A 22,415-nucleotide genomic window follows, 5' to 3' on the forward strand; every position below is an offset into this window, starting at 1 on the left:
CAACACCTTCCCATTTCCCATTCTAAAGTGGCCCTCCCTCCACCAGTGTCACCTTATCTCCCTCACTAGAGGACACTCCCAGCAGAAGCCTCTGCACCGGACCCACAGAACCCGGAGCGGGGGAGGGGGCGGGGCAGGAAGCATCAAAAGCTAGAAGAGAGAGATGGCTCTACCTGTAGAGGGCACTCTCCCTCTACACAAAGTTACAATTTTTTTCTAGTGATGAGAAGTGTTAGATTTACTCCTCTAAAAAGCCTTCAATATGCAGAGTGTTATTAATTACGGTCGGTCACCCAGCTCTGCATTGCATCCCATGACTTGTTTAGTTTCTATCTGGAAGTTTGTGCCTTTTGAGCGCAAGAGTAGTGATTCTGGAATTGGGACTGTAAAGGGCAAAAGTTATGGTGAGGAGGGCCTGGTTGGGGCGCAGTGAAATATTACTGAATTATGGCCCTACGTAATAGGTGGGCGGAGCCAGCTGGGTGTGAATGTCTCAATTTCTCTTAGACAAACTATACACATTCATTCTCCAGTTCGCGCTCCGACCAGGTTGCCCTGCACTACCCGTGGGATCGCCTCTGGGCTTCTGGCCGCGATGGTGGGGACTGTGGGGACCACGCTCAGCCCCGTCTTCTTGCTCTGGATTCTGCCACAGCACTGCGCCTGGGCTGCGCCTCTCCGTGAGTTCGGGGAGTTCGGGGAGTCCGGGGAGTCCGGGGATGAAATCAATCTGCGTTTGGGAAAGGGACAAGCGTTAACCTGCGAGCCGGAGTGGGGGAACCAGTGGGGATGCCCTTGAGGGGCTCGGGAACCCTGTGGCCGGGCGGCGCCGCGACACAGCCGACCCCTCCTCTATCGTCCCCGCGGCTGCCCGGTCTGCACAGCGGGTGGTCAGACCCCTTCCAGGCGAGAAGAGGGACTGAAACGAGCGGGGGGCTTGGTAGCTGGCTCCTCGGTAAAGGCCTCCTCCCCGACCCGCGGGCCCCGCTACCGCGCCCCCTCCTCCTCCCCTCCCCTCCCCCACTCCCCTCGCTAGCGCGCCTCCCCTCCTCCTCCCCTCCCCTCCCCCACTCCCCTCGCTAGCGCGCCTCCCCTCCCCCTCCCCTCCCCTCCCCCACTCCCCTCGCTAGCGTGCCTCCCCTCCCCTCCCCCCTCCCCAGCGCGCCTCCCCTCCCCTCCCCTCCCCCTCTCCCCTCCCCTCCCCCCTCCCCTCCTCTCCCCTCCTCCCCTCGCTAGCGCGCCTCCCCTCCCCCTCCCCTCCCCTCCCCCCTCCCCTCTCCCCTCGCTAGCGCGCCTCCCCTCCCCTCCCCTCCCCTCCCCCTCACCTCGCTAGCGCGCCTCCCCTCTCCTCCCCCTCCCCTCCCCCTCTCCCCTCCCCTCCCCTCCCCTCACCTCGCTAGCGCGCCTCCCCTCCCCTCCCCTCACCCTCCCCTCCCCTCACCCCGCCACCTTGCAGCACTGGAAGCTTCCCGGGAAGTGGGAGCCCGAGGCCCTGGCCTGTGGGACGTGGGGCGTGGACAGGACAGGGGCCATCTCTCACGTTAGTAACCCAAGGACAGCTGCGGGCTCCTCTTCTGCTCACATGACTTTCCCCGGGAAAACTGCTCTTGAACTTCTAAGCTCCTCTACCAGCCACCCACCCCTTCAACCTGAAGTCGGACACACACGCTCACTTCCCTAATGAGTCACCGCTGCTCCTCACCACAGCTCAGTTTTTAAACTCAGTTTGCTGGCGTCCTAAGAACCAGTGCCTGCAACACCTTCCCATTCTGAAGTGACCCTCCCTCCACCGGTGTCACCTGATCTCCCTCACCTGAGGACACCCCCAGCAGAAGCCTCTGCACCGGGCCCACAGAACCGGAGCGGGGGAGGCGGGGGCAGGAGGCATCCAAAGCTAGGAGAGAGAGATGGCTCTCCTGACACCGTGATGTCTAATTCTAGCCTTCAGAACTGCAAAAGAACACAATTCCAGTTTTGCTTTTTTGTTTTTCTATACTTTTTGCAAAGTAGACCCCTGAGAATGGTGGTAAAAAGGGCACTCTCCCTCTACCCTAAGGTCCCAGACCCATATTTTCTAGCTACTGGGGAGGCAGAAACATATAGAGGTCATACACGGAGACAGGTGTCTGCAAACCTTTTCATGTCCTTTTTAAAAATATTTTAATTTTATGTGTGTGTGTGTGTGTGTGTGTGTGTTATTGATTTCAGAGAGGAAGAAAGAGAGAGAGATAAATCAATGATCAGAGAGAGTCATTGATTGGCTGCCTCCTGCACGCCCCACCCTGGGGATCAAGCCCACAACCCAGGCACGGGCCCTGACCAGGACTGGAACCTTGACCTCCCCATTCATAGGTAGAGGCTCAACCACTGAGCCACGCCAGCCGGGCTCTTTTTTTTTTTTGAAAAAAATCTTCCATTTGTTTTGAGTTATACTGCCATTCATTGTAACTTTTGTTGTTTGTTTTTTATTCAATTACCATTTACATTCAGTATTATTTAGTACTAGTTCTAGGTGTATTGCTTAGTGGTTAGGCAACTCATACTTTACAAAGTGTCAGCCCTGGATACTTCAAGTACTCAGCCCTTTTTACATCTCCCCCCTCCCTGCCAGTTTCAACGTTACATCTTCTGAAAATCCTTGATATAAGGCTACTGATCAGCTAGTCCTCTGTTGGTTATTCAGGTTAATTGTTCTATATTTTTGTTGTACTTCTAGTTTGGTCCTGGGAGGAGGTGAGTGTAACTTCCACCTACTTTGCCACCATCTTGGATCTGCCTTCCCGCAAACTTTTTCTACAAAGAGCGATCATGAATGTCAGGCCACTTACTATCTGTCTCTGTATACAATAGGCACCTTCGAGTTTGCAGAGGGAAAGCACAACATGCAAGTGAATGGGGAACCACATTTGGATACTGTCATAGTTTCCTGGCCCCACATTTAGGGCGTCCCACATATGGATGTCATGTCTGTTAGAAAATCATCCCCTAGGGTTCCTGCAGGGTGTGTTGAAGAGCCAGAAACATGCCCTATTTTGCCTGTGGCTCCTGGGTGGAGTGAATGTGAGAGGATGTGGGTCCCACAGCTGGGGGCCTTTACTCCCCTCCTTTCTGTAGACTGGATTCCTTGATCCAAGGAGACTGTGAGAGACGCTGCATGAAGTATAGGTGTGAGCTTAGGGCTCTGCAGGTGCAACATTTCTGGTGTCAAGATCAGCATCTCATCATTCCCTGTGACCCTGCTCATCTCAGTGCCTGAAGAATCATTTCTGTCTTGTGACCACTAAGTTTATTTGACTTAGTGACACTCACGATGGGAAACTCTAATAGTCCATAGCCAGAGGCCTCATCTCTACCAGCCTGGTGCTATACCACAGCCTCTTTAAGTGCTCTATCATCTGTAAAGCCTGAAATACTTCAAGTCAGCGGTTCTCAACCTGTGGGTCGAGACCCCTTTGGCGGTCGAACGACCCTTTCACAGGGGTCGCCTAAGACCATCCTGCATATCAGATATTTACATTACGATTCATAACAGTCGCAACATTACAGTTATGAAGTAGCAACGAAAATAATTTTATGGTTGGGTCACAACATGAGGAACTGTATTTAAAGGGCCAGAAGGTTGAGAACCACTGCTTTAAGTGATGTGGATTCCCTGCTGCAAGTGACATGGCCTTGCTTCTGAACACTAGGGATCTGAGTTGTGATTCTCCAGTAGAAATGCCATGAAGGCCCTATAGCACCTTGTGCTACTACAGATATTTCTGGTATCCTTGGTCTGCTGGGTCTCAAGAACAAGGTCCATTCACATTCACGTATTGTCTATGACTTCTTTCATGTTACAACAGCAGTGCTGAGTAGTTGCAACTGAGATATATCATCTGCAAAGCCTGAAATACTTACTGGATACTCATTTATTGAAAGTTTTTTGGACCAGGCTGGTGTGCTGGGCTGCATATCTGGCGCTTTGGCCAGACGGGTCATGCTGTGCTGTCTGTTCCTAAAACACATAGATAGGAAGGTAATGACATCAGGCCAGGCCTTGAGATATGGTCTCATGGCCCCTTCCCAGCATGCAGGCCTTCTTTCTCAGAAGGCCCGGAAGTCTCATTCCAAATTTGGGAAACAAAGGACTGGAAAAAGTATAAAGAGAGTTTCCTCCATATTGGGGGGCCCAAAATTTGAAAGACACATTTTTCTCTGGGCCTCCACAATATTTAATAGTAAAATGTAACTCCTGTAGTAGGCACTGCAGTTCAGCCTCTGCTTCGGCAGGGTGCTGTAACTGTAGTCAGCTGGCCAGCTTAAAAAGGCTCTTAAATTTAAATTCTGAGTTGGTAGTCTATCTCGCTGAGTCAACCCATAGCAGCTGGCAATTAAATAGGAGGAAAAAATGATCATATCCCTGCAATCTTAGAGAGGTTTTAAGATTGGCACTCTTCTCTATCATTTTGTCCAGGATAAAATATTATTTTAACAATCTATTAGGGAAAAGAAATCACAGTTTTAGAAGGTTGCACTTGAATTCCCCTACTGTGTGGCACTCAACCTACAAGAAATTCACTAACTACAATAATTTCCTATTCTTGTTATAAACCTGGGGAATGCGAAATGACCAGTGTGTGGGTGGCTGGATTAAATGATAGCACTGTGAGCAGGACCTGGGGCAGGTGTCTGTTCATTACCGGGGCCCCCACACCATGCACCACTTTAGTAGCAGGGCCCATGATGATACCTCTCATCTCTGGGAATGTCTCACACACTAGCTCCAATATGAATGTAGGTATGTAGGTGGTTTCTGTTTCCTGGTGTACATTTAGCCAAGTCAATGACCATTTGGCACTTGCTGTCAGCTTGAAGGGTCCCTCCTCATGGGAACCGGGCCTCTCCTTCTAGTAATGGGTCTCAGAAGTGGCTCAGTTCTCAAAACTGGCAAAAGAGCCAGCCTCTTTCTGGGAGGCTGCTTTTAGCCTCCCAAGTATTTACCCTTGTGTTTTGTCTTTGATTTTATTACTTACGTCCAGCACTCTCTGGGCTGGCTGTTTATGTATTTTGTCTCTAGGATCACTCTGTTCCATGAGCCAAAGGAACCTTTCTGATCATTTCAATAATGGCACTCTGCTTGCTTGTGACAGTTGAGCTCCTATATCTAATCCCATCATTTTGTCCAGGATAAGACACTGTTTTATTCTATCAGGATTTTCATCTCCATTACCATTGGGAGCCCATTTCTGAAATACTACCTCCACTTGATAATTCTTGGCATCAGAGACAGCCAGCACTGACACTCCTGACAATGGTGTTGCCCTTCTACTGTTGGGGAGGAGGAATTTTTCCTCCACCCACCTAGGTTCTTCTGGCTGGTCTAACACTTAAATTAACGTGAGACATATTAACATGTAAAAATCAAATTTTAATATGGTATGTACAGGAGATCATAGAAATAGGAAACTCTCGGAAGTAACCACAGTAAGCAGATTTTATGCTTTTAAACAAAGAAATCATAAATTTGTGAAGAATTAACAAAGGCATTTTGGCTTGGATTAGTAAAGTAGCAATGAAGCAAGAAGGTTATGTTATACAGCCTTCTTGGCCCTAAATTCCCTATCTCTGGTGCTAAGAATGTCTCTCTGCCTCCTGGTATAGGGAAAGTACATTTCACATAGGAGATTTATTGCCTGCTTTCAGTGGGACAAAGGACTGTCAGAGTATCCTTCTTGCACCAACTGTTTCTTAAATAACTTTAATTCAAAATGATCAATATGCCAAAGTGACACACTTGAACCCCAGCATCATCAAGCATTCATAATAAGTTCGATAAAGAATCCTTCATGCCTTCCCTTGAGCAGAGTTGATGGACATTTTCTGGTTGTTCTGACTTTTCATACTATGTCCATTCTGAGTCTATGCATTTCTCTGAGTCTTTTAATCCCTCCCTCTACTATCTGTGTTGGAGGCTCCTGATATTCTCTTTCACACAGTGTAGCCATCCATTTCCTCAAACTCCTAGTACCTATCCTAGTAGCAGGTAAGCACCCTCTCCCAAGGCTGTGCTAAATCCTGTGACCTATAGTTATCAACTCCCCCTCTTCAACATTGGGTTCCCATCTCATTCTGTCCCCACTATCATCCAGTTTCCTCAGGAGCAGCCCCCTGCACACTCAAACATCTCCCCACAATCCTCTGGCACCAAGACCTTTTTCTCCCCTATGAAACCTGGTACATCCCTGGACTGTTATAGGCTCACTGATGCTGGTTATTGGCCCGGAGGATAGAAAGGACATACCGGGGATTGTGTGGTCTCCTGCCAGGCGGTGGCCTCCAGGGCCTCCTCAAGCAAGGGACGGTCACTGGCCTTCACCTGGTGATTAGAGGGCCTGGCAGAGTCAGTTCTTGCTCTGCCAGCCCAGCCCAGCCCATCAGAGGGATGCACTTGCTGTCAAGAGATGGGGGAGAGGCACTTGTGGGCACTTTTCTTCCAACCCCAACCTTCACTTGCATTTTTCCCTCACAGGTGCTATCTCTCTCAGCTATAAAATCACCATTACTCCCGATGGACAACCATGGTGTAAGATTCAAGGCCAGATCAATGGAAATGAATTTCTTGATTATAACTGTAATAGCCAAAAGAATGCCACAGAGGTCTGGGAGAGACAGACTAAAACTCTAAAAGGCCTGATGGAAGAGCTCAAAAAGAACCTGCTTGACATTAAACCAGGAATTATTAAAATCATTGGTAAGTTTGCAAGTCCCATGGTAGGAGTAGAACATTGTTGTAGGGTTAGGGAACAATTGCATTTATGTAAATACTAGAGGCCCAGTACACAAAAGTTGTGCATGGGTGGGGTCTCTAGGCCTGGCTGGTGATTAGGGACTATCGGGGCCATTTCACCCAGTCCTGATCAGGGCTGGGCTGGCTGGAGCCTTCCAGTTGCCAGCCAGAGCCTATCAGATGAGAGGAGGGATAGGGGGAGGGACTGCAGGAGGTTTGCTGGCCATGGGAGGTTGGCTGTGGGGGGTGCACTGACCACAAGGGGGCAGATCATGCATTGAGCATCTGCCCCGTGGTGGTCAGTGCATGTCATAGCAACTGGTTGACTGGTCGTTCTGGTCATTTGGTCGTACTAGTCGCTTAGGCTTTTATATATATAGATTGGAAGTTGGTTCCACCTAAGAGGCCCAGCAGCCAGGATAGGACACAGAAGACAGAGCAAGACTAGGAGATAGGAGGGGAGAGAGGGCTGGACACAAGGTGGTAGCAAAGGATGTATCAAGACCCAAAGCTGACCTCTTTCCCATGGTGGTAGGGATAGATTCTTTCTCCCTGCAGGGCACCATGATGTGTAAGCAGGAATCCAATGGACACAACAGTGCATCCTGGGAGTTTGGCTTTGATGGACATAAATCTCTCCTCTTTAACGTGGAGAACAAAAGCTGGACAGTGTTGCGACCTGAAGGGGAACCATTAAACGAGACATTGGCCAGTGACAGAGCTATGACTGGTGACCTTGTTAGTATCGCTACTCAAGATTGTATAGACTGGCTTCAACAAGTTTCCAGAGCCCAAGGTGAAGTTGTGAGCACAAAAGGTAACTGTGCAGAGGGGATGACGTTGTAGGTCTCTTGAAATTACATTGACGTCGTGTGTGTGTGTCTGTATGTTGTGTGTGGTTTGAAAAAGTGATCCAACCGAGAGGTTTGGGGGGTTTTTTTTGGAGTCTAACAGTCATTGGTATGTTCTGCAATCCCTCCTTTCCCTTGTCACCTCCTGCACACAACCCTAGACCACTCACTGTGGATTTCTTGCTGACCCCAAGGGCATCATTGGGCTTTAGAACTTCTTCCTTGTACTGTTTCCTCTTTGTAGCATTACTTTCCTTCTTCATCTCAACTGGTCTACTTTTGGAATCCTTCAAAACCACCTCAAATCAGCTCCTGAGAGGACTTCTCAATCACCTTCCTCAATCACCTTGTGTCGCAGCAGGAGTGACTGGGTATATTGTAACCCTTGCTTCCCCCATTAGCTGTATGAGCTTCAAGGGGATAGGGCCCATCTCCTCTCTTTGTTCCAACCCCAGTGTCTGTCACATTGGCCGCCACATGTAGAGGGGTAGAAACTGTTTGCTTTGCAGGATTGCCTGGGACAGCACCTCAGACTTGGGTTCTGCACAGGATGTCACTCTGTGTTTCCATTACAGCTCCATCCACCATTGCCGCAGCCACAGTTCCGTCCAAGGCCACAACCAGCACGCCCATCATTTCGATCCTCCCTGTGATCCTCACCAGCTCGATCATAGTAGGTATCCTCTGCTGGGGCCTTATACTAACGGGTGCTGAGGGCAGGATTGAGTGGGAAGTGAAAAGCAGATGGCCAGGGGTGAGGGAAGTGAATTCCCAACCTGACCCCTGATCCTGCCTCACTGAAACTTCTCCTCCTGGAAATTAGACCAGGAGACTAACACATGTTATCACTGAACAGCAATAAGTTGCACTAGCTCAGCCCTGAGTTCTGCTGTCTCCTCACTGTTGATGCCAGTGGGAAAAGGAAAGGTTCACACCAAGGCTTAAGGCCTCTAGATGCTGAAGGAGTTTAGGGATTTCAGTTCTGACTCAAATTCTCTGTTTGGGAGAAAGTTTGGGGTCCCAATGTGGGTGGAGTGGAGACAGCAGGCACAGAGGACATGGGCAGTACTCACATTCGGGTGAGAGTAGTATGCTGGCTCCATGTGATATGTCCAGGGAAGGAGAATATCCAGGGGGCTGGATCTAATCCCAGGAAGAGTGTTGGAAGGCCTTGCAAACCCAACTCAAAAAGCTGAAGTTCACAGGAAGTAGTTTTGAACGGTCCAGAAAGGAGGGAGGCAAACAGTAAGGACAGTGTTGGGAGGCAAGAGTAAGGTTAGAAGGAGGCCAGTTCTCAGTGAACCCCTGGAATTCCTGGCTGAGCCCTGGTGCAGTCACCTGGCAGTCAGCCTCCTCCATACTCCAGATCCTGAGCCACTGAGTGGCCCAGGGCAGAGGTGACTCAGGACATAGGTGGGGCTGATCACGAATGGATGGGGCAGGGCAGGGACCTTCATACTGAGAGCTCCATGTGCTGCTAGGTAAGAGGTTGGGAGAGAAGGGAAAAGAAGGATATTTGACTGCATCCCTCCCCAAGCTGCCAGGTGTCAGGATGGGCCTTCCTGTCCATCAGAGCTCCCACCAGGTCCTTTACAGCCTCCCACCCCCAGGAGAATCAGACTTGAGTGAAGGGAGCAGAATGACTCATTAACCCAAAACATCTGTAGCAGGGCTGGGGTAACCCTGTGATGTGCAAAAAGAGTGGTCAGAGCTTGGTACAGGCTGCTGGTCCCAGGGCAGGGGTGGCAGTTTCAGGGAAGATGTGACTCTGGTGAGGGCAGGGCTGGAGATGGGGAGTGATTGGGGTGCTGTAACCCCAGGAGAACTGACCCAGGATTTCCTTAGCCGCTGGGACCAACACTCGCCCTTTTCTGCAGGCTGCCGATGCGACCAAGGAGGCCCTGGTGGTGTGGACCATCTCAGCGACTCTATCTTTGCTTGGCTGCCTCTGGATGACCTGCTGTTCTGTTTTTTAAAAATTAATTTATCTTTGTTATTTTTAATCTTTATTGTTGCAAGTATTAGATATGCTATTCATTTCATTTTATTTAAAAAAAACTTTATTTTTAATTTATTGGCATGGCAGGTTAATAAAATTATATAGGTTTCAATTCTATGATACATCATCTGTGCACTGTATTGTAGGTTCATCACCCCAAGTCAAGTCTCCTCCCATCACCATTTATCTCCTTTACCCTGGTCTACCTCCCCAGCCCCTTTACCTCTATAATCACCACATTGTTGTCTGTCTATGAGTTTGTGGGGTTTGCTTAATCCTGGACTATTTTCACCCAGCTCCCCGCCCCTCTAACAGCTGTCTGTCTGTTCTCTGTATCTATGAGTCTGTTTCTATTTTTTTAGCTTATTTTATTCTTTAGATTCCACCTATAAGTATGATCATATGGTATTTGTCTTTCTCTGACTGCCTTATTTCACTCAGCATAATATTATCCAGGTCCATCCACTGTCACAAAAGGTAAGATTTCCTACCTTTTTTACAGCCAAGTAGTATTCCATTGTTTAAATGTACCAGAGCTGCTTTATCCACTCATCTATTGATGGGCACTGGGTCTCTTTCAAATCTTGGCTGTTGTAAATAATGCCACAATGAACATAGGAGTGAATATATTCTTTCCAATCAGTGTTTTGGGTTTATTTTTTTTTTAATGTATTTTATTAATTTTTTTTTTTTTTTTTTTTTTTTTTTACAGAGAGGAAGGGAGAGGGATAGAGAGTTAGAAACATCGATGAGAGAGAAACATCAATCAGCTGCCTCCTTCACACCCCCTACTGGGGATGTGCCCGCAACCAAGGTACATGCCCTTGACCGGAATCGAACCTGGGACCTTTCAGTCCGCAGGCCAATGCTCTATCCACTGAGCCAAACCGGTTACGACTGTTTCGGGTTTCTTAGGATATATTCCCAGAAGTGGAATCGCTGGGTCATATGGCAGTTCCATTTTTAATTGTTTGAGATATGGAGATTTGTTTTATAACCCAGTAGAGAATACATAGCATCTCACTGTTCCTCCATGTTATGAGGTAAATATTACCAGTAATTCTGCTAGAACGTCTTGTGGAAACAGAGAATGTAAGTGTCACTCTTCGGTTAGCAGGCATCTTGTATTGGTCTCAAACATTACCCTGATGCTCTGGATGCAAACAAATGTTCTGGGACTTAACCAATGAGAACCTTATGATTTCTCCAAATCCCCCACCCAACACAGCGACTTTCCTGTGATCTCTCCCCCTGACTCGCCTCCTTCAGCTAAAAGTAAGTCTTCTCAGCAGAAACATTCCTACTTCTCAAATATTTTTTATTTCTTCACAGACAAAGGGTTCAGAATATCCTGGGTGTCCCAAACAAATGTATGGCTGCTTTGGTGCAACAGCAGAGCTGAGTAGTTGCAACAGACTTAGGCCTGGAATATGTAATAGACACGCATTCACAGAAGTCTCAGACCAGGTTGCTATCAAAGGGAGATGGGGTAGGGATCATGCACCCGCATCCTTTTAGGTAAAGGCTGCTACTAATCTCTGTCATTTCGTGCAGGATACAATACTGCTTTAACATTATCCTTGGGAAAGAGGGACGACAAAATGAGAAGGAAGTTCTTGTACGTCCCCACTGTGGTAGCCCTCTCCCCATAGAAAATTCACTAACTACAAAGATTCCTCCATTCTTGGTACAAATATGGGGAATGTGCCTTAACCGGTTTGGCTGAAGGGTCCCAGGTTCGATTCTGGTCAAGGGCATGGACCTGGGTTGCGGGAACATCCCCAGTAGGGGGCGTGCAAGAGGCAGCTCCCTTTCCCTTCCTCTCTGTAAAAAATCAATAAAATATATTTTTTTAAAAAAGAAGCAAAAAAAAAATATATGGGGAATGTAAAGTGATCATTGTTGGATCTGTGGATGCAGTGATACCTCTATGAGAAGGACCTGGACAGATTTATATTCATTGCCTGCCCTTGTCCCCATGCACCACTTCAACAACAGGGGAGCCATGATGATGCTTTCAATGCCCAGGGATGATGTCAATCACACACCTGGTCCAACCTGTATCATAAGTTCTGGATTTTCTATTCCATGTCGTGTGTTCAACCCTTGTTTTCAAACTTAAAGACCCATCCTACTAGAAGATTAGCTCCACCTCCGGGAGCCATGCTAAACTCATTGACCCATCATTGTTAACTCTCCCTTCTCCAACATTGGGTTCTCTCTTCCTCAGCTTTCTCAGGATCAGACCCTACACACTCTGCCTTCTCCCTGCAGAACCCTGGCATGTTTCTGCCAGTCCTCTGACATCTAGACCTTTTCTTCCCCTAGCTGGCCTGGCATGTCCCAGTGTTGGTTATAGACTGATGGATGCTGAGTATTGGCCTAGTGGACAAAGAGGACACATCCGGGGATATGTGGTTTCCTGCCAGGCAGAGGCTTCCTTATCCACCTCAAGCACGGGAACCCCTTCCATTTGGGACTTGGCTAAGGGTTGCCCATAGCGGGTGGCTCTCCGATCTGGAAGGACAGCACAAGAATCCGACCAGGGTTGCGGTGGTCCGCTGGGCAGGCAGGAAGATGGCGGCGGCATGGGTCTCTACGACTTCTGGGTCTCAGTTCTCAAACATCTTAGCTGAACCATCAAGGTCTAATGGAGGTATGCTTCGCCATTCCTCATCTTCATATGTGGTGTATCCACCAGATAAGCCTTTCCTTAATCATGACCTACAACGCTCCCCAAATAAGCCTACACTTGCCTATCCAGTAAGCAACAGCAAAGCCATATTTTCTGCTCTGAAGAATCTTCAAGAAAAAGACTTAACACTTAGAACTTGAAAGAATTCAGGTAAAAGAAAGTGTGAAAACCTTTTCTAGAGAAACAATTGAATATAAAAAAGTATTGGATGAACAGATACAAGAAAGGGAGAATTCAAAAAATGAGGAATCAAAGCACAATCAGAACTGACATGTCAGTTGTTAGCTGCAGGAAGTAAATGCGATCTTTTAGAAAAGCAATTAGAATGCATGTGTAATATGATAAAGGATGCAGAAATGGAAAGGACATCTGTCTTGGAGAAACAGGTTTCCCTTGAAAGAGAACGACAACATGATCAAACACATGTTCAGAGCCAGCGTGGACAATTGGACCTTCTTGAGCAGGAATATAACAAACTACGCACAATGCAGGCCCTTGACTGGTTATATGAACCCTTGTTCCCCCCATTAGCTGTATAGGCCCCATGAAAACAGGCTCCAGCCCCACCCTCCTTTCCACCCCAAGGCCTGTCTCAGCAGCTGCCCCAAAGTGGAGGGGTAGAAACTGTCTGTATTTTAGGGTGACCTGGCGCAGCAGAAAGCGAGGAGGCATCTCCTCAGATTCAGTGCCTGGACACAGGCTTTCACTCTTGTGTTTTCATTTCAGCACCACCAATCACAGCCTAGGCACAGCTCCATCCAAGGCCAAGTCCATCACCTCAGTTCCTCAAACCCCTGTAATTCCCTAACTTACTCAATCCTCCTTGGCAGAGTAATATAGGGTAATAGGTACTGTGGGCAGCATTGAGAGTCAACCAAGACGCAGATACACTGGCATGAGGACGGCAAAGGTGAATTCCCAGCCAAATCCTGCCCCATTGCCTGGCCATCTCATCCTGGAAATTAAGTCAGCTGAATATGTATAAGTTGGGGTTCTCCTGAGAACCAGAATCATTAGGAGATATACTGCCACCATCTGAAACACCTGCCAGCCAGGCTTCAGAGCGGCCCAGAGGTGCCTCTCAGGCGTGGCCATGGACACTCCCTGCCAGCCTGACAGGATGAGCGCTCGTGTCCAAGGTGACCCAGCGGGTGATGGCGAGAACTGTAAGCAGCATGTTGACTATTGTCCTTGTTGCTGTGGGACTGGCCCCAGGAGATGGAAAGCTGGAGACCTTAATCCTGAAGCCCTGGACGTGCCGTTGCGAGGCCTCCTCCAGGGCTCCCATATATTTCTATTTTACTTATTATCATAGCGTAGATTTAAAATGTACTCATTAAAAATAGTCTCCTTTTTTTTTTAGCTTTTAGGCAACATAGAAATTTGTTAAGTATGTAGTTATTACTTTATGTACCTTTGTTTCCCTTTTAATTTTACCCTTCCCCCATGCCATCTAATGTCTTTTTATTTTTCAATTAGATTACATTCAATATTACTTTTTATTAGTTTCAGGTATACTCAAAAGTAAAGTGTCCCCTCAATGTTTTGAGTACCCAACAGGCCCCATATATAAGGATCACAGTACAACTGACTGTACTCCCTACGCTATCATCTACTAATAGAGTTAGTGCGCGCCCTTGTGGTGCTGCTCAGACATTGTAGACAAGTAGTTTAGGCGCTTACACTGGCCATGCATTTTCTCTGCATTAAACATGTTTTTATATCATTCCTTTTGAATTTATTCAACTAACTTGTTGAAAAAATTCCAATGAATTGGAATTACTCTGGCTAAAAATACTCCATTTATATATAGACTTAAAAGTTAGCTTTCCCCTCATTCTAGGTCCTTCTCTTTATTCTGCCTCCCCCTGTTTGAGACTTCAAACTGCACAACGCTGTTTGAAGCAGTAGATTATTAGGTGTCATTGTCTTTATTCTGCTCACTTAAACTGCAGAGAAGTCATTCTCCATCACTGCTCAGCAAAATCATATATGCTCACTGCTTAATCATCAGTTGTACTTTTTTCATTTCATTTTTCCAGCTTCCTTGCATTATTATAGTGTCACTGGATTTTAAGAGCTTGTTTATAACTAAAGATGTTAACCATTTCTCATGCATTGCAAATGATATACCATGTTTTTTTGTTACTATTTTACTCTGCTGTTTTACTTTTTGGTTGTATCAAACTTGTGCATTAAATATAATCATATTCTGTTTTTAAAAAATAGGAAATATAGAGCTAGACTACAGATAAAGAGAGGTAGAGGTAGAGATAGAGGGATGAGAGATAGAGCATTATGGACAAATATTATGGGGAATGAACAATTAGATACTATCTGTGGGGGGGGGGAGTACCTTTGTGGGTGCTGTGAGATCTAGCAGCATACGCTGAGGGACCCAGGACAAGTCTCACTCAACTATGAGTCTGGTAATAGGCACCAGAACTCTGTTCAGGGTGAGGAAACTGCCCAGACCACTCTCTCTGCAGTGGAAGAAGCACCCTGGCGAGTGCTGGGCTGTGCAGATACTCACGGAGGGGAGAGTTGCAGAAGGCCAGGCTTCCCTGGGAGGGCCCCCAGCACACCACTGGAGGAGAAAAGTAGGACTCTTGCCGCAGCCACAGCAGGGGTGAGAGAAACCTTCCCAGAGCTTCCCTCCTCCCACTGCACACTGCTGATCTCTCTGGGGCAGGGACCCTCTGAGGTGGATGGCAGTGGGGACTGAGTACCCGGGCTACCTCAGTGGTGTGGGATGATGCTGGAGAAATCAGTTTCTCTCCAGTGACACCCAGAGTTCTAAGAGGGCACCTCTATGGGAAGCGGCAGGGGGAGAGGGGGTGGAGATTGGGAAAGAGGCACATAAGGGATGTAGCTCCTGGTGACTGTACTTTGCCACAAGCAGGGAGTACCACACCCGAGAATCTTGCTATCAGGTCTGTGAGCACCCCAAAAGCACAAGTGCTAACGCCACACACACACACACACACACACACACACACACACACACACAGACACATATATATACTCTGCAGCTGTGTAGTGTCTGTGTGTGGTATGGGAGAGCTCAGTAGACAGAGAGTGTGCATCTGAAAATAGGCCGCACTAGGCTATCAACGGTATTCTGGCAGAAACCCGCAAGGCCAGCACATGTGAAATGAGTTATTAAAGTGTTGAAAGAAACTATTTTCCAACCAGAATACCCAGTCTGTCCATGTCACCCTTCAGAATACGCAGTCTGTCCATGTGAAGCAGAATAAAGACTTTCCTATAGAAACAAAAGCTGAGGGAGTTCATCACTAGACTTTCTTTGCAGGAACTACTGAAAGGAGCTTTCAAGCTGAAATTTAAAAAAAAAAAAAGCTAATGAACGAAGGCCGGCTCCCTCTCCGTCCCCTCCCCCTTCCCCCCCACGCGATGGGCTGTGGCTGTGGCTTGACTCCGCCCGTCCTGGCTGGAGAGCACAGCATGAAGCAGCCCTAAAGAGAAAATACTACAGAGTAGCTAACGGATGTGAAAATGATGTTTTATTTTTGTGTCAAGCATCTGTGAGATCTGTAATAGAAATGACGGCTGCCTGAGACACATGCTTCATCCAAACAGGAAATCGAATGAGTTAATACTGCGCCTTCTCCAATGTTCACCCGCTCAGCCTGCCTGGTCAGCACGTGCTCCGCTATCTGTGTGTAAACGAACGGCGCCCTCTGTGGACAGGAAATGCCGGGGGATCTCCTTGACAAGCCAGCCTTACTGTCAGCGGAGCACGTGGGACCCACAGGTAGGCCGGTGCTCCCCTCTTGCTATAACTGGATTCCTTGCCCCACGAAGGCCACCAGGGACACCCCGTGAAGCTATAGGTGTAAGCAGAGTCCTGCTGGTGCAACATTTCTGGTGTCGGGATCAATTCCCTGCATTTGTTTTCTTTCTTTTTCTATTTTTATTGAGATACTAGAGACCCAGCGAGCGAACCGGACTCCCTCCGGCGCGCGGGCCCGGACTACTCCGGGACTGACTCCCTCCCGCAGTGGGGCAGGACTGACTCCTTCGACGGGGCGAGGACTCCCTCCCCCGGCGGGGCCGGGACTGACTCCCGTGCACAGCCCGGAGGCGGGGAGCGCGGCTGCGGCGGGGGGTGGGGGAGGAGGAGACCTAGTGCCTGGGTACCCGAGGCGTCACAGGACTCCGGGCGCCACACCGACACGGGGCTCCCGCGCGTGCTGTTACCCTCCGGCCCTGGCCGTGCCCGCTCCCGCTTTGGGTGGACATGGAGCGGTCTGTGGGACTCAGCGCGGTCTTGTTGCTCTTAGAGCTTCCTCTTTGGGAACGGGCTGCTCCTGGCTGTAAGTTGCCGAGTGGAATGTGGGGCGAGGGACCGGCATTCAGACGGGAACCTGAGGATGTGAAGGGCGAGAGCCCACGATGGGGTTGGGGAGCCTTCCCGCCGGGAGAGGCGCAGACCCGCCGACCCTCGGCCATCAGCTCTGCGGGCGCCTTTCAGTCTCGGGGCGTCTGCTTAGCTGCCGCCTCTTTCCAGGGAACAGGGACGGGGATGGGGGATGCGGGCGAAGAGGGCGCTGCAGAGATTTCTGATGAAGCCCCTTCCTCCACCCTGAGCCGTGAGGCCCGCCCCCCACCCGCCTTATTAAAGGCTCCTTCAAAGGGGAGACAGAGTCCTCTAACTGGGACCCCGAGCCCAGTGATTTCTGGCGCGACTCCAAGAGGCCTCCGCATTTGCTACTTGTGGCGGCGGCGGCGTGGCCCCTCCGCCTGCCCCGCAGAGAAGGAAGATGAGCAGTGAGTGCGCATCCAGCCAGCCCTTGGCCTCCAGCGGGAGAGGACGGCGCTGAGAAGCGGGCGGGGCGGCCGGGAAAGCAGCCGCCCGAGGAGCCCAGCGAAGCGCCCACACCTGAGGCCTCGGGGCGGACCACAGGGGAGCAAACAGGGCGCTGCCCGGACCCGGGAAACCACGGCTCCAGGGAGGAAAGCACCCAGGACACGGGAGAGGGAGGAGGAGGAGGGCATCTCGCAGGGGTCCTCCGAGGAGGAGCGGCGACCGGCCACCCGCTTCCTCCCCGCGGAGCGTCTCCTTCTGGGATGGGCAGCTCCGCTCCCTCTGCCCCGGCCGGCACCGCCTCACTACACCGCACAGCAGCCGGGCGCTGGGGGCCCAGGGGGAGCCGTTTTCCTTTGGGCTCGGCTCCCAGCACCCCCCACCCCCACGTGCATCCCCCCCCCCCACCCCCGCCCCGGCCTCCTGACAAAGCTGGCGTCCCACTTAGCCGCCCCCGTGCCCGCTGCGTCCCTGCGCCCTGGGCGGTGGGGGCATTGCTGACTGGGCTCCTGGTTTAGGGGGTCCCTCCCCCACTCTTACCTCTGGCTCCCCATGAGGGCGCCTGGGAGGGCTCCCCTGGCCTTAAAGGGGCCTGAGCCCCATCTCACTCTGACATGCCCGCTCCGCTGTCCTGGCAGCACCTGTGGCCATGGATAGGGCTGTTTGGATCACTGATCAGCAGGAGGGGGGCCAGTGAGGTACAAGCAAGCGGGGGGAGGTACAGGAGGGCGGCAGCGACCTACTGGCGCTGGATTCTTGCGCGGGGCTACAAGTAGAAATATAATAGAATAAGTTGTATTTTTTTAAAAAGAAAGTTTGGCTTTGATATAAACCCTGCCCTGACTCAAGTGTGGCCGGCCAAGAAGCACTGTTTAGAACAAGAGCAGACAGAGTGGGCTTTGGGGCACTTCTGACCATCAATGTGGAGTCACTGTTCGCCAGGGCAGTCATGTCAAGTACTGTGTCAAGACCGAGGGAGTGGCGTGTAACGCACCACACAAAACCACAGCCTGGACACCTGCATAAGGACTCCACCTGGACACCGATGACTGGGGCCTCCGCTCCCGGTGGGTAATAAGGACTCGGGCTCCGACCTCCCAGTGCTGGAGCCTGGCTGCAGAAGCGGCAGTGCTCGGAGCCCTGCCGGCCTTCCCCCCAGACGGGTGCGGCCGCCCGATTCTCCACCTGCGACCCTTCTGTCCGAATTCCCAGGGGAGCAGCCGGCTAGTCCTGGGAGTTGGGGCGAGCGGGGCGTTCGTCCAGGGTGCGAGCCCCGACTGGGTGGCACTAGGCAGATGAATGGATGGACAGCTGGAGGCTTCCCTGTGCTGTGAGGGTCACCTGTGGTCTCCACGGTGGCGGGCGGTCCACCCGGTCCGCCAGGCGGGAGGAGGCTTCGAGGTTGTGCGCTTGGGAGGATCCACAGGAGTCGCCCTGTGTCTGTGGCGGTGGGATCCCCGTGGTGTTTACCCAGTGGCCCGGCCAGGTCCGGTGCCTGACCTCCACGTCCACTCTGTGTTGTCGCGTCCAGGCCCTTCCTCCGTTTTGGGTCCACACCCTCTGGATTTGCGTGCGCCACCCCTCCCGGGGGTCACCACCAACGCCCGCACCCCCATCGGCGTCTGCCCGCCGTGCTCCGAGTACCAGCCTTCTGCTGGGCAGGTATTGCCCTCACCCCCCCACACACACACACACACACACACTTCAGGGGGCGGTGGCATCCCCAGGCAGAGTGCTCTGGAACCGGCGCCGTGTCGCGGGGGTGTTCTTCGGCAGGTGCACCAGGAGAAAAAGAGAACTCCCCCCACCACCCCACCACCACCACCCCCGGCGGGAGAAGCAGCCTCCTTCCTTCGCAGGTCCCCCTGCTGCCCGCGCAGCCTCCCCTGGTCCTTCTGGGGTGGACTCTGTAGTCCGCCAGCCACTTCGACCCTGCGCAATACTGCCGGGGCGGGGCGCGGCGGGGGAGCGCGGGCTCGTGCCTGGTTTAAACCAGGCGGCACAAGACTCCGGGCGCCATACCGGCACCGGGCTACCGCGCGTGCTGTTACCCTCGGGTCCTGGCTGTGCCCGCTCCCGCTTTGGGGGCAGATGGAGCGGCCTGTGGGGCTCAGCCCCGTCTTCTTCCTCTTGCTTCCACTCTGGGAACCGGCTGCTTCTCGCTGTGAGTTGGGGAGTGGAATGCGGGGCGAGGGACCGGCATTCAGACGGGAACCTGAGGATGTGATGGCCGGGAGCCCACGGTGGGGTTTGGAGCCTTCCCGCCGGGAGGGGCGCAGACCCGCCGACCTGGGCCATCAGCTCTGCGGGCGCCTTTCAGTCTCGGGGCGTCCGCTTAGCTGCCGCCTCTTTCCAGCGAACGGGGACGGGGATGGGGGATGGGGGCGAGGAGGGCGCTGCGGGGATTTCTGATGAAGCCCCTTCCCCACCCCGAACCGCGACGCGCGCCCCCCACCACCACCACCACCTCCTACACCCCACTCCCTAAAGGCTTCTTCAAAGTTTCCACAAAACTCATGGTGACTCAAAGCCAGGGCTGGCGCGGCTCCAAGAAGGCATCCGCTTTTGCTAGTAGCAACGGCGGCGGAGCCAGGCGGATCGTCGGGCACGAGCCCGCAGGTTCCTGGCAGCCCCGGAGCGCGCACGGCAGGCCGGCGGCCGAGCCCCCTGCTCCTCCCCACCCCCCAAGGTTCTGGTTCCATCTTTCCTCTGTTCACAAACTCCCTCTGGACAGTTGTGTTGTTTTTGTTCCATGTTCCATTCTTAGACATCTGTCATTGCTGCTGCTGCCAGCACCCAATGTTCATCCTCACTGCCTCCTCTTCTGCCCACACTCCCCTCCAAGATGGTCTTAGGGAGGGGCCAGGGGCAAAGCAGGCTGGGAATCCACTGCCCCAGCCCCAGGGATGCTGCAGCAGAGTGAGCAGGGGGCCTGTGTTGACAGCAGAGAGTGTAGGGCCACCTTCTCCCCCTGTTCCCCTGGGGAGGAGGTAGCCATGATTTGTCCCAGCCTCGGCCCCTCCCTCTGGTTTCCTACTTGCAGTTACTTGAAGAAAAATATATCCTTTTCTGGAAAAATAAAGAAAGTGGAAGCCAGAGCCCCTGATGTCTGGACCTGAACAGGACAAGGGCTGCCCAGCCATCAGGGGGATTCACTTGCTGTCAGGAATGGGGGAGGGGCACCAAGGGTTACTTTTATCCCAACTCCAACCTTCCCCTGCATTTTCTCCTCACAGGTGCTATCTCTCTGGGCTATGACTTCACAGTCACTCCTAATGGACAACAATGGTGTGAAATTCAAGGCCAGGTCAATGGAAACACATTTCTTCATTATACCTGTGGTAGCCAGGAGGTCAAACTCATCAGTGTTCTGGATGTGAATGCCACACGGGCCTGGAATCAGCAGAGAGACACTCTGCAATACCTGGTGGAAGAGCTCAAGAAGACCCTGCTTGACATTAAAGCAGAGATTACTGCACCCAGCAGTAAGTTTATAAGACCCAGGGTAGAGGTAGAACAGGTAGTAGGGTTAGGAATCAATTGTGTTTATGCAAATATTGGAAGTTGGTCCCACCCAAGAGACTCAGGAGCCACAGAGGACAGAGCAGGACCAGGAGATAAGAGGGGAGCAGCGGGCTGGACACCAGGTGGGGACAAAGGCTCTGTCAAGACCCAAGGCTGACCTCTTTCCCTTGGTTTTGGGGACAGGTCCTCTCTCCCTGCAGAGCAGCATGATGTGTGAGCAGGAATCCAATGGACTCACCAGCGCATCCTGGGAGTTTGGATTGGATGGACAGATATCTCTCCGCTTCGACTCAAAGAACGGAAACTGGAAAGTGCTGCATGCTGAAGGAAGAGTGTTAAAGAAAACATTGGCGCGTGACAGAGCTATGACCAACCTCCTTGTTAGGACCTCACTTGGAGACTGTATGAAGTGGCTTAAAGAAGTTTTGTGTCTCCCGAGCACAAAAGGTAATTCTGCAGAGGGAATAAAGTTGTAGGTCCCTTGAAAGGACATTTACACTGTGTGTGTGTATTTGTACTGTGTGTGGTTTGAAAAAGTGACCCACCTACCACACTGGAGGTTTTTGGAGGAAAGGGGCTTTAAATGTGCTCTGCAATCCCTCCTTTGGTTTCTCACTTCCTCATGTCTCTGCCTGAACATAACCTTCGACCACTCACCATGGATTTCTTGCTGACTGCAAACCTGTGGGCATTATTCTGTTTTCAGACCTTTTCCTTGTCCTGTTGCCCCTTCTCAGCATCACTTCTCCATTCAATTCACCTGGTCTATTCTGGAAATCCTTTAACACCACCTCAGATCAGCTCCTGGGAGGATTCTCTACCACCTTCCTCATGTGCACCTCCTCTTCTATCCCAGCAGGAGTAATTATTGTAACCCTTGCTTCCCATTAGCTGTGTGAACCCCAAGTGGCCAGGGCCCATCTCCTCTCTTTGCTCCAATCCCAGGATCTGTCACCTTAGCTGCCACACGTAGAGGGTAGAAACTGTCTGCATCATAGGATTACCTGGGACAGCATGGGCTGAAGAGGCATCTCCATAGAACTGGGTTCTGCACGGATGTCACTCTTGTGTTTCCATTACAGCTGCATCAACCACTGCCATCACCACTGACTTGTCTAAGGCAACAACCAACACCCCCATCATTTTGATCCTCCCTGTGATTCTCACCTGCGCAATCATAGTTGGCATCTTAGGCTGAGGCCTTTATAGTAACAGGTATGAGGGCTTAATTATGTGGGAAATGGTGGAAGGCCTTGTAGACCCAATTCAAAAGACTGAAGTTCACAGAAAGGGGCTGTGAATGGGCCAGTTAGGGGGTGGGGGAGGCAAACAGAAAGGACTACTTAAGGAGGCAACCCTTAAGGCTAGAAGGAGGCCTGGGATTCCTGGCTGAGCCCTGGTGTAGTCACCTGACAGCCAGCCTCCTCCACATTTCAGATCCTCAGCCACTGAGGGGTCCTTATGAATAGGGCAGGTCTGGGACCTTCATACTGAGAGCTCCAGGTGCTGCTAGGTAAGAGGCTGGGAGAGAAGGAAAAGAAGGATGATTGTCTGCAACACTCCCCAGGACGTCAGGTGTCAGGATGGGCCTTCCTGTCCATCAGAGCTCCCACCAGGTCCTTTACAGCCTCCCACCCCCAGGAGAATCAGACCTGAGTGAAGGGAGCAGATTGAGTCATTATTTTAGTCCTGAGCTCAGAACGTCTGTAGCAGGGCTGGGGTGACTCTGTGATGTGCAAAGGGTGGGC

At 51.2% G+C, this 22,415-nt stretch overlaps 2 protein-coding genes across 2 annotated transcripts; both read left to right on the top strand.

The window, feature by feature from the left end:
* The first annotated feature begins 551 nt into the window (after window positions 1-551).
* LOC139012813 (UL16-binding protein 1-like) lies at window positions 552-8,103 on the top strand. Its single transcript, XM_070419077.1, has 5 exons — window positions 552-680; window positions 6,512-6,733; window positions 7,305-7,565; window positions 7,865-7,991; window positions 8,076-8,103. Exons 1-5 carry the CDS (start codon window positions 596-598, stop codon window positions 8,101-8,103), a joined length of 723 nt encoding a protein of 240 aa, XP_070275178.1. The 5' UTR covers window positions 552-595.
* An 11,130-nt stretch (window positions 8,104-19,233) lies between these two features.
* Window positions 19,234-21,865, top strand: LOC139012814 (UL16-binding protein 6-like). The gene is made up of 4 exons (XM_070419078.1): window positions 19,234-19,306; window positions 20,379-20,627; window positions 20,851-21,114; window positions 21,750-21,865. The coding sequence occupies exons 1-4, from the start codon at window positions 19,234-19,236 to the stop codon at window positions 21,863-21,865; spliced, it is 702 nt and encodes a 233-aa protein (XP_070275179.1).
* The last annotated feature ends 550 nt before the right edge of the window (window positions 21,866-22,415 follow it).

The sequence above is a fragment of the Myotis yumanensis genome, unplaced genomic scaffold, assembly GCF_028538775.1.
Source record: "Myotis yumanensis isolate MYYU_CA2020_CCGP unplaced genomic scaffold, mMyoYum1.0.hap1 SCAF_6, whole genome shotgun sequence".
Classification (NCBI taxonomy): domain Eukaryota; kingdom Metazoa; phylum Chordata; class Mammalia; order Chiroptera; family Vespertilionidae; genus Myotis; species Myotis yumanensis.

Excerpts from the sequence above, each read along its gene's own strand:
- LOC139012813 (XM_070419077.1), top strand. The coding sequence starts at position 596 with ATGGTGGGGACTGTGGGGACCACGCTCAGCCCCGTCTTCTTGCTCTGG. Across the intron at positions 681-6,511 it reads CGCCTGGGCTGCGCCTCTCC|GTGCTATCTCTCTCAGCTAT; the intron begins GTGAGTTCGGGG and ends TTTCCCTCACAG. Across the intron at positions 7,992-8,075 it reads GTCGCAGCAGGAGTGACTGG|TGTCTGTCACATTGGCCGCC; the intron begins GTATATTGTAAC and ends TTCCAACCCCAG.
- LOC139012814 (XM_070419078.1), top strand. The coding sequence starts at position 19,234 with ATGGAGCGGCCTGTGGGGCTCAGCCCCGTCTTCTTCCTCTTGCTTCCA. Across the intron at positions 19,307-20,378 it reads GGAACCGGCTGCTTCTCGCT|GTGCTATCTCTCTGGGCTAT; the intron begins GTGAGTTGGGGA and ends TTCTCCTCACAG. Across the intron at positions 20,628-20,850 it reads AGAGATTACTGCACCCAGCA|GTCCTCTCTCCCTGCAGAGC; the intron begins GTAAGTTTATAA and ends TTTTGGGGACAG.